Here is a 14,628-nt window from a genome sequence, read left to right as displayed (position 1 = left end):
GACCAAATGCCGAAGAGAAGCAGAAAAAAAAAAAGAAAAAGCCCTGTGTGAACGCATTTGGGTTTCCTCTGGCTGAAGCATGACTGAGTTCTCAATGCAGCCTTGCCTAGCTGGAGCCTATTTTAAAATGCAGCCTTGCCGAGCTGGAGCCTATTTTAAAATCCCGAGCAGTGGTGCTGCCTGTTGCCTGGAAACCTCTTCCCAGCCGCGGGCACTCGCAGCCTAATCCTTGCCATCGGCAGCCTTTATTTATTTCCCATCCAAAATGTCATCCCAGGCTTCTGGTTTGTGTTTGCTTGTTTTTTGTTTATTATTTAAAATGAAAAGACACAAAGTGTAACCATCAAACTCGGTGACTTTCTGTGGGAACGGCTTGCTTGGCTGTCACCGCATTGCAGCGGTGGGAACGGGCATTTTAAGCTCTGTAAGGTGGTGGCTCGGAGGGGCAGCGGGGGAGAGGAGACGTGGGTGCGGAGGGGATGGGGCTGAGAGCCTGAGGAAGCCCCCTGAGCTCTGCCAGTGCCGGGTGTCAGCCATGCAAGTGGCTTCCTGCGCCTTGTGACAATCTCCTCCTTAAACGCAAAGAAACCCAAACCCAAACAACTCTGAGCCCCTTCCCAGCACATGTGTCCAGGTTCCCATTCCCAGTGTGGCTGCACCATCCCACGCTGGATCCCTGGGTCAGCGTTGAGCTGCCCAGATCAGCACGGACTCGCTTTTCTCCCTGTGTGCTGGGGCATCGCCCTGCGGTTGGGGTCTGTCCCTGCAGAGGTGCCACTCTCAGCTTTAGCAGCTCGGTGTGGTGACAGATGAATGGAGAAAAGTTTAACTTGGAGGTTTCCCGGTCTTAAGGGCCCTTTTTAATTCACCTAAACTCTTGGCCACCTTAAAACCTTAAGTGATGCCATCTTTCCCACAAGAATTTAAAGGATTGCTATTTCCCCTTAGTGAGTGAGTGTGATCGATCCTGATGGGATGAAACAGAATTGATTGCAGGAGCCCAGCTACGATTTGGTTGTGTTTCTGTCCGAGGAGTCCCTTGGGAGTGTGCTGGGCTGAAATCATCTGAAAGTTGGTAACAAATGCTAAATAGGACAGCCGGAAGGTTTGTGTGTGAGGCATAGGAGCTGCTTCAGCTGTTCACAAGTTGTTCTTACAATTTAAATGGTTTATTTTACAAAGCTGAGAATATTTGTTCTACTAAAGGAGGCTTTGACTTGAGATGCAGTTGAACACAGATTTATGTTTTGTTTAGCAATCTTATTGCTAAACAAGGCTTATCATGCCACTTCTATTTTCCTCTTGAGTTAATTTAAAGTTTGACAGCCAGCTTAGGCTCTTCTCAGAGTATGCTCTTGTCTCAGTCTTAGTGCTGGGACATTAGGTCCGAATTGTCAGGGACAGACAGAAGAACCTGGGCCAGACGAAGGGCAGATGCTTTTTCCATCCCCGTCTTCCACTGTGTGCTGGTGATTAAGAAACACAGACTCATTTACCAAAGAAACTGTGAGGGTGAATGAATCGTAGTGTGAAATCACGTATCTTTGCTTCTCCATGGAAGGCTAAGAGTGCTTGAGAGGCTGTGGGCGCAGTGGTCTGGACGGTGCTGTTCAGTTGTGTAGAGAGGTGGCAACATCTGTTGAAATGTTTGTGCAAATCCAAACTCTACTGTTCTTAACCACAAGAAACAGAAATGACCCGTCTGTCGAATCCGCTCTTCTGGAATTATAGCTGATCTGGGCTGCCCGTCTGTATAATATGGGGCATAGACATGTTGTCTCCTCAGATGTTTATTGTTTCAGCTTCTAAGCAAAGCTTCCTACAGGTGATCAGCTTCGTCTTCCTCTGGGCAAGGGAGGAGACAGAAGGAAGAACAAAGTGCATACGGGGGAGGCAGGAACAGGAACAGCAGAGAAACGGTGGAGAACTGTGTGGTCACAGATGGTAAAGCAAGAGGATTCCTCACCTTGCCTGTGCGACCAGCACTCCTGGATGCATGAGCAAAAAAAACCATGCTGCTTATGGCAACAGCAAAGGGAAAATGCAGAGTCTGTCAAGCTGAATTCATTGCTGGAGGGATTAAGAAAATAAAATAGAAAAGGTCGAGGAGTAATGAGTACTAAAACACAGAGTGGTGGGTTTTCCTCGTAATCTCTCCCAGCTGCGTGTAGTTGGAGCTCATGCTAGTGCTTTTTCTTTGTAGCCTGGTAGCTTAGTTGTCCCAATTCCCCGTTAAGACCAGTATTTTTCCCTCTCTTTTCTGTTGTTGGTGTCTGTCAGAGGGTTTGTGCTGTGGTGTGCCAAGACAAAAGCTCTTGCGGGCAGCATTAGGGTTTGTGTTGGTGGCTCTGCGGTGCCCGGGAGGGTGGTGATTTCTTGGGCTTGGTGGTTCCTCTCATGCCTCTGTATTGCCATCTCAGTGCAGTTCTGCTAATCTGGCTTCTTCTCCCTACCAGAATGAAGAGAAGAGGAACCTTTCCCTGGGGGGCCATGTCGGCTTCGACAGTCTCCCCGATCAGCTGGTCAGCAAGTCTGTCACACAAGGCTTCAGCTTCAACATCCTCTGCGTGGGTGAGCACGGTCCTCTGCAAACAGACGTGGGATGAGCTGGTGGCGCGGTGAGGTTGGGACCAGGATTTCTTGTGTGTCCTGCTGCGCCACGGGCCTCGGCAGTGACTTTAAGCAAGTCAGAAATGCCTAACTCTTTAAAAAAAAAAAAAACCAAACACAAAAAAACCCCCAACAAACCCCCACACACAAAAAACCCGCATAATAATTTCAGTGATCTTGAGCTCTCTGGAGCTTGATGTGCTTCTGAGTTGTGACTTTCACAAGTGACTGTTGGAGACTCATTGCCCAAAATTAGAAGGAGTTTTGGGAAAAGCTTGAATATATCATCTTTCTGCCTTCAGTGAAGTGAGGAAATGGATGTGGGACTGTTCAGCTCTGCATTGAGCTGAGCTACTGGTACAGGAGCTGCAGAGAGCGGCAGGGAGGTCCAAAGTGGCTAAACCTTGTGGGTCAAACCAGAAGAATTTCCATAATCAGTGAGGTGTTGCTGATCTTGTCTGCTGCGATAGCTTTGCAATGGGAAGGATTAAGGGAAGACAGTATGTGGCAAGTTAAATATTCCCATTTACAAACTGGGGTGACTGGCATGAGCAGCTTCTCAGTGAATATGGTGCCCAGGTAGATGCAGTCAGATGCAGCATGTGTTAGCTGAGAGCTGCTGGTGGTAACTTGGTCATTTCTGACTGTAAGCCTGCACCCCAAAGCCTGGAACAAGAGGTTTGTATCTGAGCTGTGCCCGGTTGATGCTTCCCCAGGGTGAGTCAAAGGGCTTGAAGCATGGCCATCTCTGTGCTAGGGAAGGGGGTGTTCCTGGCTTTATTGATTGTAAAGTATTTGTCATGAAGATTGTGAGGAGGTGCGAGAGGCTGGCCTTAAAATAACCTCATTATATTCCTGTTTTTTAATTTTGGTACTGATGTGATCTTGCAGGTGATGCTGGCTAGAGTACTAGAAAGCAACTCCTTCCAGTGATGAGAAGAGCATTATTTTTACTTTGGCTGGTTCTTGTATTGTGTATGAGGTCTGAAGTATGGTAACCTGCTAGACCAGCAGAAATACATCGAGAGACAGCAGCTCCCTGCCTGGACCTTGATCTGCCCAAAGGGAATGTGGCTCTGTATAGACTGTGCAGTGAAACCCTGACAATTTGCACAAGGTGCTTGTGCCATATTGAAGCCACTTTTGCATACCCAAACCACAAGTAAAAAGCATGGCTGAAATCACAGTTGAACTTCATAGACTTGCTCCTTAGCAGAAGGGTAATTGCAGCAGAGTGCTATATGTTTTTAATCGGTGTTGTTCTTGGGGACTCCAGAAAGGAAACTCTTCCATTTTCATTTGTGACACGCTGGAAAAAATTACAGCTTTTTTTTTTTTTTTTTTTGACAAAAGGAAAAAAAATGTCCTGTACCCCTGTTTGCCAGTTCCTGCTCCCAGCTGTGCCCACAACTGAACAGGAGAATGTGGCTTGCATCGGTAGCGAGGTCTCCATATGACTTCCCTTTCAGATTAATCTAGAGCTCTAGGCTGTTTTTCTTTCTTTGCACAACTCTTAGCCACTGCTGGTAGGAAGCCTCTGTCCTGTTCTAAGCATCATGAGGTACGTATTCTCTAGTGAAGAGCAGAACCTGTGGTGCTTGAACAAGGAAAAAGCCCAAAGCCCTTGGCAGCAGGCATGGCACCTCCCTCGACCAGAAACTTGCTCACCCTCCTGCTCTTCCACCAGCACGTCCACTGTAGGGCTCCTCAGAGCTGACTGGGTTCAGTGAGAGAGGCTGTGCTCAGTAGAAGCAGCGGCTGTCTATGCCGAAGGTGTAGCACAACGGACTGCCTGGGAAATGAGCTGGGAGTAGTAGAAGGCTACTTCCTTGGAGCTTGCCTTTTTTCACTCCCTTGGTCAATAGGGCTGCGTGTAGCAAGTGAGCAGTTTAAATGGAGCCCCTTGCAGGCAAATCTGGAAAATATCAGCCTCATTTAGTTACCAGAAACAGCAGTTCAAAGCCTTTCTGGCTTGCACACAGCCTGTGAGCCAAATATTCTGGGATGGAGCTTGGTTTGTGATGCGTCCCAGGTGTCCTTCAGTGGCTGTTGTAACAAGGGGGCTACAGATGGGAAACTTCTCCTAATCTTGCCCTTACTAATTCTCCAAGAAATATTCTCTCCCTACCAAGTTTCTCTGCCATCCCCTCTTGACTCCATGTTGTCTCCCTCTGTCTATCTCAGAGGTTCAAGTTGGCAGATTTTTTCCTGCTATTGGAAAGATGAAGATGCCTTAGAAGTGCCCTGCTTCAGTGCTCCAGCACAGGGCTCTGCTGAGGTCTATAGTAAAAATGCGCCATGGAACTTGGCCTCTGAAAACATTGTCATGCTTTGTCCTCTGTGTCACAGATGATATATTGCATTTTGGTATTGTTTTCACTTTGGTTTCCCCTAAACAGCATTCTTGTCTCCCCTTGGCTGATCTGGCGTGAAGAATCATGGGGCAACAGGGTAGCCTTGAGAGAAGCAGAAATACTAAAGGGAAACTCCAGAAATCAAGAGCAATGAGAGATGAAACCAACTGGGTTGCAAGATCGCCCTGTGCAGCTGTAACTCTTCAGAGCAGAGCAGCACCTCTTGCTCTCTCTGACAGCTTCTGTCTTGCTGAGGTTATTTGGATGCCTGTGGAAGCTCATGCCTGATGTGATGGAAGAGTTCATTGCTTATTTCCTCCAGTTTGGCCGATTCCCTTTGCACAGGTGGCCCTATCATCTCAAAGCGTAGACATGCTGTCTGTGACGGGTCTGTGCAGAACGGGACCATCTTGGACAGTTTGCGTGTACCGAGCTAGATCTCAGCAGCTCACCGAGCGCCTTGTGCAGAGCTTGCTGTGCTTTTCAGAGGGGAGAATAAAAGAGCCGTAGAGCCGACTGGTGTAGCGGCCACATGGATGGGGGTGGAAGGGGTTACAGCAGAATGGGCTTTAGTCCTTTGGCAATTATTAATGGGACATGTGGGAGTATAGGGTTGAGGCTGTGGAATAGGGACAAGCTACTTTAGGGCTTCCAGGCAGACCAAAGTTCAGCTGCACGCTGAAATCATGAAACCTTCATCCAGCGTCTTTCTGCTGTGTAAAGAGATTTTCAGTCTGATGGCGAGATATCCTAGCAGGTCCAGAGCTGTCTGCCTGCTTCTCTGCACTGAAATAGGCACCCAGAGTCCCTCCTCACAGGGGTCTCCACTCTCAAAAAAGGCAGGTACCCAGAGACTCCAACGGCAAGATAAAGCAAAGAGAGAAAGTGGTAGAGAAGCCTGTTAAAGTCTGGAATCTCACAGAAAAGAGTGAGAGGAAGCATCACTGTCAGATGTCCCTGTCCCCTCCATAGCACACCAAACACCCATCGCTTCGTGCTGATCTGGAGTGATATCTGGAGTTATCACTGTGTTTGGGACAGCCAACAACCGACCCCGATAGTCCTTGTCAGTAGGAGCAGCTGAGTTTTACTCCTCATCTGAAGAATCAAAAGACTCTGCTAAAATTGTGCTCTCCCCACCTTCTCTGGTGCAGGATCCCAAGCAAAGTCAGGGTATGTTGGAAAGGAAAATAGTGTGTTTTGTTGTGCTGTGTGATCCTCACTGGGGAGATGAGACCAAAGTGCTCTTTGTTAGCTTTGCATTAAGCACAGGAGGCCTTCAAGAATGCAGTTACCTTTGACAATTATATGTCTGTCCACAAGCAATTTGTAGTAACCTTTCACAGTATAATTTAGTTCTGCTCTGTAATTAACGTTCTTTGAAGTACCTGTGACAAATGCATGCTGCAGTGAGCTGATGATTTCTCCTTCCTAGGTGAGACCGGCATTGGGAAATCCACGCTAATGAATACCCTCTTCAATACCACGTTTGAGACGGAGGAAGCCAGTCACTATGAGAGCGCAGTTCGCTTGCGGCCACGGACCTATGACCTGCAGGAGAGCAACGTCCACCTGAAGCTAACGATCGTGGATGCCGTTGGATTTGGGGATCAGATAAATAAAGATGAAAGGCAGGTCTCGTGCCATCTGCTTGGTATTCCTGGGCTTGCCTCTGATGCTTAGACGTGAACTGCCTGCAGTTCTGCTTGCAGTGTTGCAGAGGAGGTGTCCATGTTTCTCTTAATGAAAGAGCTCCCTGCAGTGGCTCTGGTTCTGGGGACTGAACGTAGAGGGAGTTGGGTGAGGAGCCAAAAAGAGAGGTCATAGGAGGTCTTTGTGGCAGCGAATGGTGTCCTCCAGGAGCGTGAGTAGTTAACAAGCTTTCCTCAGCGCAGGGCTGGGAATTATCTGTTCTGGCAGTGATTGGTGTCTCTGGACCTGTCTCATTTAATTATACAGACATCTTGTTCAAGCCCCAGGTAAAGGCTTTCTGGGACTCCAAGGTCTCTCCTTGGTCATGTTGCATTGCTACAGCCAGATGGCTCAGCCCTGAGATCTGGGCAAAGTTTGATCTGGGGAAGTAGTCGTCTTTTCCATGCTCCACTGTCTTTAGGCTTTGCAGTGCAGCCTCAGGAGGCTCCAGCAACCTTTGGATTATAAGGTCTGTGTGTAAATGCCACACTTTTCCTGTTGTAAAGCTGAATTGTTTGAGTCTTATACCTACTTCTTAAGTGATATCGTGGTATGTCTAGGAGAACTCCTTAAGCCTGTAAACTGTTTGAACTCCAGTATCTGGGTTGCTAATGGTATGGTTTTAGTTACAGGCCGATAGTTGAGTACATTGATACGCAGTTTGAAAACTATTTGCAAGAAGAGCTGAAAATCCGCCGATCTCTCTTCAACTATCATGACACAAGGATTCACGTCTGCCTGTACTTCATCACTCCAACGGGGCACTCGCTCAAGTCCTTGGACCTGGTGACAATGAAGAAGCTGGATAGCAAGGTAAGGGATTGGAGTCCATGGTCCCTTTTTCTGGAAGTTGTGGTGCTTCTTTTAATATTGATTGTCATGTGGAAGATTTTGTTCCTTCCATGTAAGTGCTGACTTCTTCCTGCATGCCAGCTGAGCCATTTTCAGGACTCTGGTAAAATGTTGTCTGCCCTGCTGGTTGCTGAGGTCCTGTGCTTGTTTTCTGACTGGCTTTCCTGAAAAATGGCTGGTGAAAAACCTGTTTTACAGATAGCTGTGTAAAGTCTAGAGTATCCATCACTGTAAGAATCTTAGCCGGATTAGCTCATATTTATCAAAGCCATCATCTGCAACTTTATTAGCTCTTCTTTACAGGTGTGCAGGTAAGGATGTGTTCCAGCTCCTGCAGTTGAACTGTGAAAACTGCGGAGCCATCTCTTCTGTCCTGACCTGTCAGCAGGGACAGAGGGGCTGAGAGCCACCAAAGCTGCAAACTTCCTCAGGGGGTGGTCAGTGCGGGGGACACAAGGGCTGAAGAGGAGTCCTGGCTGTGCGTGCTGGCGTGCAGGGAGCGCCTGAGCTGTGACTGCTGGTAGTGTCAAGCGATCTGGACAGGAAATCACAATATTTTCTGAAAATGTAAATATGGTGAGAAATTTTCAAGGTCATAGGAATCCTAAAAGTGGGTCGTGAGAGGGTCTAGCTGGGGTTGCTTCTTTATGCATGAGCTATTCTGCCTTAGGGGGCAGTGGGTTACTTAACCGGCTACTGCTGGTATTCCTGCAGCTCGAAGGAGGTTTCTGACACACTTTTGGTTGTTCCAGCTGGCTTCCAGGGAGCTGCCGGAGGCTTCAAAGGTCATTAGTGGCAGCAGCATCTCTTCTTTTCTTTGCAGGAATTTCCTATCTTTCAGAGCAGTCTTTTAGCAGCAAGGTGGTTCCTTTCAGATGGCAGATGCTGATCAGCCTACAGAGGGGCAAGCAGGGCAGCTGGGACCCTGCAGTAACCGGGGATCCCCTGGATTCCGTTTAGGGAGTGCTCTCTTCTCTGGCTGTTGTCTACATGCAGCTCTATCAGACTTTCCTGGCGGGTAGAGTTCACCTTCGCGGAGTCCCTGCTGTTTGCCCTTGCCACCCGGGGCTGTTGGCCTGCTTCTCCTTGGCCCCACTCCAGAGCAGGCGCCTGGCTTCTCATTGCAGTGGGCTGTTTGTAACCGTGGTGGCTGTTACACTGACTTCATCAGGAATCCAAAAATTCTCCCTTAATAAACTCTTGTCTCTTGGCATGCTGCCAGTATTACGTGTTCCCAGAAATATGTTTGGAGGAAAGCTTTTGCATGATTCCCCTTGGTGCTGGTGGTCCCACAAAGCTTTTCTCTTCCTTTCCTTCTGCATTCCCTACTTTTCTCATCTCCCTGTGGCTGCCTTTAATGTGGTCCTTGGGTAGTACCAAAATAAATCCTTTGTACTTGTGCAGAGATGAGAACTTTGTGTGCACACAAACTTTTTATATTTCTAAACTTCCACTTAAATAGTCTGAAGTAATTTTATCCCTTTGCTCTCATCTCCCTTCTTACCACACTGTGAGAACATCTTGGATTTCATGGTGTGGTGGCCTCACACAAGCACGCACATGGAAATGAATAAGCAAGTGGAGAGCATTGATCTTTTCTGGGTCCTAGGGGATTATGTTGCATTTTTGCATCAGTGTCCTCCCAGGATATCAAAGTGCTTTCCAGACACTCCTTAAAGATGTGTGTAGGACGGTGCTGCACCCCCTTCCCAGGACACATGAACCGTTTGTGCCTGGGGGCCAGCGTGCGCGCAGAGTGAAGTGGGGTGTCGGCAAACCCCGGGCAGCTTTCTACCTGCTCCAGGCTGGCGACAACGCGTGGTTACGGTGGCTGAGCAGAGGTGGTGTGCACTGACTCGCGTCCGCAGCCGTGTGAGCACACCTGAGCCCGGCTTTCCTCTTGGGGAGCTTTACGTGGCTGGTGCCCCCTGTTTTACGGTTGAAGAATGGAGCCCATGGAGATGAAAGGTGTATCAGAGGTAACACTTTGCTGTGTGCTCTGCTGGCTCAGCCTCTGAAACTAGTTCAACGAGGGTTTTGTAGGAGCCTGGCTCAGTTACACCTTTGCTTTAGCACACCAGTGGCAGGGCATCAGGTGCTGGGCAGACTTTTGAATCTGTATGACGGTTTCAATAATGAATCTTGCTTTTAGTGTAGAGCTTACAAAATCCCTTCTGGGTAAAGCTCTTTTGTAAACAAAATCTTCCACTGTACTGTAATACAATATTTGTTTGGCTGAGCTCATGGCCAGTTGTTGTCTAGGGTATTTAATTACAGCCAGAGAGATAGAATCTTCCTCAGAACTGGTTCTAGGTAGATGAAATGTGGCTGCCTGGCTGGTAGGTGGGAAGAGTGTATGACCTGGCAGGGGTTGCCTTTCCATGGGGTTTAACCCGGGAAAAGGAGGAGATAAATAGATTACATAAATATGATGAATAAAATTGCATTTGTATCGGATGAGAAGATGATTTATTGATTTAAACCACAGCCCTGCCCTGGAAAGTGACGGCACAGCTGTGTGCTGCCATGGGCATCCTGGGGCTCCCTGGCTGTTGTCCCTGGATGGCTTCCAGCCAGCGTGCGCTGTTTGCGAGCGGTGGCTAATGGCTTGCCCTTCGTGAGCTGACACGTCCTAGGCGGGTCACTGGCCAGTGGGGACGCTTCAGGCTGGTTTGTGCCTCTGCTGCTTGGCTTCCAAGGTAGGATTTGCCTGTTGGCTTCGCTGGGTCTTGCATTTGGGAACACTTCGGAGATGGGGAGAAATCCAGCTGTATTCCACGGGGTGAAAATGCATGTAGCCTTATTAGAAAAATTATTTTCTACTAACTGCCTTATTTCAGCACATTCTTGTTAAGTTTTACTTTTGGAGATGAGAAATAACTCTGTGGTCAGGATGACCTGAGAAGGAGGTGCATTTTATGTGTGTGCATGTGAGTTCACTGTCTTGTCTGAAGCACAGAATTCCTCTGGCCATAATCCCAGCTCCAGCAAAGACTTCCAACATGTGGACCGGTGGTCAAAGAGACATTGCATGCCTGTCACATTCAGTGGGATGACACTCCAATAGTTAACGTCTTTAAAGAGAGAATAATGTTGCTCTGGGATTTTGCCTGCAACCCAACATAAACATTATTTGTGTAAAAGTAAGAGTGGAGAGAGAAACCTCACACGGTTCTGATCTAGTTGAAGATGTCCCTGCTTATTGCGGGGGGGTGGAGTAGATGACCTTTAAAAGTCCCTTCCAACCAAACTATTCTATGATTCTATGGCTACTTCCTTTTTTTACTGGGTGAGTAAAGGAGAGAGGACATGACTTTCATTCTCTAGCTAGTTGTATTTCGCTTTATTTGGCAGTAGTGCGGTGTGCCACAGCCTGTGGCCTTTGCACAGAAGTGGATGCGTGGAAGGCGCTGTAGGAGCACTGGATTAGACACAGTTCAGTAGCATTTCATATCTTGCTTGTTTCTTGTTTCCAAACTTTTCTGTCCTTTCTCCTTAATATAAAGGGATGAGCTCATTCTAGACCTAGACAGCTTTTTGGTGCCAATGCTCAAAATCAGAGAAAGGAAAACAGCAAGATAATTGAATGGTGCCCTGGGTATCACTTGTAACCGTGGGATTCCAGTTTGTGGGTTTCCAAGGCATGCATGAAATCAAAATAAAAACAGTAATAATTTAAAAAATTAAAGAACTCTCAAGGGAAGAAGAGAGAAGGAGGGAGATAGACCCAAGTGCCCTTTTCTTAGGACTCCACAGTATTGGTGTTGGCTCTTGATTACTGGAAATACGACAACTTGTAAAACCCTTTTGCGTTTTGAATTCTGTGGTAGCAGGTGCTGACTGAGTTGCTTTTTCAAAGCATGAGGAACCTGGCTGGAGGGGACTTGAACCAACCTCGGTTTGCACCTTCTTTGAGTACTGCTGGGGCGGCAGCGGTGACCACAGAGCCTGCCTTCTCCTGCTGCTGCGAAAGCCAAGCTCCAGGCTCTGCGCCTCCTGCCTCGCTGTAAGCAGTGCTGAGCTGGTGCTTTTTGGAAGAAGAGGGGGGGAATTCCTTAGCCCAACTGAAAATGGACTAAACTCACCTCTTGTGCTGGTTTGTCAGCGTGCCTGGCTGGATGGAGAGGGCAAAGCCCCACACACAGCAGCTCCCTGGCAGTGCCTTTCCCCTCGCAGGTACTGCTCCTGAGCGGGTGGTACGTGAGCCCTGAGCTGACCCTTTTTCTGGGCGAGATGGTGGATCCAAGCCTCTTTGGCTCTTAGCAGGTCAGCCAGGCACCCAGCTGTGGTCATGGCCCTTCTTACCTTTGTAATGAGGACATTGACCTGCTGAGGAGTGGAGTGAGCAGCAGACTTTGTTCTGTGTGGGTTTGTGGTCCTTGGTAAAGGAGGCCAGATCAGTAGCTGAGAAAAATAAGGAATTTCTCCTTTCAGATAAGTTTGCAATGAGCAAATTAAGACGACTTTCTTTTGGAGCAAGTAAATGCTTTTGTATTTCGTGAGCACTAAGCCAGAGGGGGGAGAAAAAACAGTATGGAGACATCACTGAGCTACAAAGAGAACTTGAGCTGGGAAAGCAAGGTCACTTATTTTTATGGGCACCCACTGGAGACCAAATGGCTGTTAGGAATTTCTGCTCTGTAGGACAAAAAGCATTGGCTGTTGGGAAATGTTAGATGGCAAATCAGACTCGCCCCTCATTTCTCTGAATTCTTCTGTTTTACTGCTATGAATCTGGCTGCTGTTCAGACAGATGCGTTGTGTTGTTCGTTTAGGCAGTGGTTTGCCATATTGCACTTGGCTTTTCTGGGCATAGCAGCGTTATCTAATAGAGGCTTCTGAGACAGATCCTGCCCCACTGTAGCTCTCCTGAGCACAAGGCTGTAGTGAACCACATCCCTCCTGAAGGATGTGGCCCTCATTTGCTCTTGCTCTTGGTAGGTACCAGGCACGGGGGTGACCTCCTCACACTGCAGCTTGCACGTGGCTTTGAAACCTTGGTTGATGAAGCTGTGCAGGGGTATTGTGCTTGGTGACAGCCGATGTGAAGCCAAAGCTGAGCAACAGCAGCATGAAAACACATCTCCTGTCTGTTGTGGGGCACCCTGCACCTTCCCCAAGGTGGTCCACGTAATCTGCACAGCATGCCGGCGTTGTGATCCTCACAGAGAGGCTCGGGGAGTCCTTGGAAAGGATCCACAGCTGCTGTGAGAGCGTCTGAGGAGTCCCTGCTCGTTCTGCTTAAGCATGGGAAGGCTTCACATCAGCTCACGGCAGCGTTTCATCCTTGTGCTAGTCTTCTAAAATGGCTTGTCAGCACAGCCAGAAGTGGATAGGTGATGAGATGTGACAGTTTCACTGTCTCTGCCTCCCTCGAAGTGTGTAACAAAATACGGAGGCAAGAGCAGAGGCTTTGATCTGCTCATTGTGTATTTATTGCGGGGTGTTTGTCTTTGGTTTATCTGGAAGTCTTGTAGCCAAATTAGTCCTGGAAAACTCTTCCCTCTAGTGTTCAGCTGGGCTTGTGCTGCAGCTTGCATGCAAAACCTAGCACCTTTGTGGTTTTATGAAATGTAAAGCAGCCACTGGGGTAGGACCTGGGTCACGCCACGGGCACCCATGCTCCCGACAATGCTGCTTGCCGGACTGCTGCTCACCTGGTTCTTCCCCCCTTGCCCCCTTTTTTCCCCCCCCCTTGCCCCCTTTTTTTCCCCCCCCTTGCCCCCTTTTTTTCCCCCCCCTTGCCCCCTTTTTTTCCCCCCCCTTGCCCCCTTTTTTTCCCCCCCCTTGCCCCCTTTTTTCCCCCCCCTTGCCCCCTTTTTTTCCCCCCCCTTGCCCCCTTTTTTTCCCCCCCCTTGCCCCCTTTTTCCCCCCCCTTGCCCCCTTTTTCCCCCCCCTTGCCCCCTTTTTTCCCCACCCTTGCCCCCTTTTTCCCACCCTTGCCCCCTTTTTTCCCCCCCTTGCCTCCTTTCTTTTTCCCCCCCTTGCCTCCTTTCTTTTTCCCCCCTTGCCTCCTTTCTTTTTCCCCCCTTGCCTCCTTTCTTTTTCCCCCCTTGCCTCCTTTCTTTTTCCCCTCTTCTCCCCCTTTTTTTTTTCCTCTCTTCTCCCCCTTTTTTTTTCCTTTCCCCTTTTCCCTCCTTTCTGCTGTAGGTGAACATCATTCCGATTATTGCCAAAGCAGACACCATCTCCAAGAGCGAGTTGCACAAGTTCAAGATAAAAATCATGAGCGAGCTGGTCAGCAATGGTGTGCAGATCTATCAGTTCCCCACAGACGATGAAGCAGTCGCTGAGATCAACTCTGTGATGAACGTGAGTAACGCTGCAATCCCATTTGCCACCAAAAGTTGTGACAAATTAAATTGCTGCACAAAAAGGCACTCAAAGGGCAAGTTTCATTGGGATTGTCCAGATGTTAAATCTGTTTGAAAGTTGAGCTGTGGATCTGACAGTTGCCTAAGGCTGTTGCATATAAAATTAATTAAAATGAGGCTCTCATTTAGTCTGTGGGCTCTCTGGAGAAACACGGCTCAGCTCTAAAATTATTGAATTTTTGAAAAATACTTTGTTCAAAAATTATTCTGTCTGTTTTTAGGTTACTTTTCATTTGAGGAGGGAGAAACTTTGAATACAAATTTTACAGTTAAGATTTACATTAGCTGTCTGACTTACGGAGGCTAAGCAGAGAAAACCCAATTTAAAATAAAGAAGAAAAAATGTTAGACTCTATTTTGTCCTTGTTTTTTCAAGTTCAAAGATCAAATTCAGACCTGGCTGAAGTGTGTGCAAAACACTTTCAAGTTTCCTGTGTCCCAAATCAGAGCACCGCTATTGCAGTAGAAACAGCTGAAATGTTTCCGTGTTAATTTTTTAAAGTAGCTTTTTCATCAAAATGAACATTTTCCTGCATAGGTGTTTCTGATTAAATGCTTCGTCTTTTCTTTCACCCCTCCTACCTTTTTATTTTTTAATTTCAATAGTCAATTGATTTTTGGGTCAACTAGATATGTTTTCTCACTATAATAGTTCTTTTTTGCTGAATTAATAAAAAATTGGAGGATGCACTCTTTTTAAAATAACTGCAAGTTGTGTGCATTGGGGAGAAAAAATGGGAGTCGTG

General features: G+C 47.7%; 1 protein-coding gene across 3 annotated transcripts in view; it reads left to right on the top strand.

The window, feature by feature from the left end:
- The window catches only part of SEPTIN8 (septin 8), a gene marked incomplete at its 3' end in the record, with an annotated part of 45,514 nt that overhangs the window by 14,727 nt on the left and 16,159 nt on the right, over positions 1 to 14,628 (top strand). For 2 of the 3 annotated variants that reach the window (XM_082005965.1, XM_082005966.1), the window contains exons 2-5: positions 2,457 to 2,571; positions 6,400 to 6,604; positions 7,283 to 7,469; positions 13,659 to 13,820. In XM_082005965.1, the coding sequence (XP_081862091.1) occupies positions 2,457 to 2,571; positions 6,400 to 6,604; positions 7,283 to 7,469; positions 13,659 to 13,820 (669 nt within the window). The remainder of the gene's footprint in view (positions 1 to 2,456; positions 2,572 to 6,399; positions 6,605 to 7,282; positions 7,470 to 13,658; positions 13,821 to 14,628) is intronic. The other variant, XM_082005967.1, reaches the window with a different exon arrangement.

Source organism: Phaethon aethereus (genome assembly GCF_964289735.1).
Source record: "Phaethon aethereus genome assembly, chromosome: 14".
NCBI lineage: Eukaryota > Metazoa > Chordata > Aves > Phaethontiformes > Phaethontidae > Phaethon > Phaethon aethereus.
This window is presented reverse-complemented; position numbering and strand designations above follow the sequence as displayed.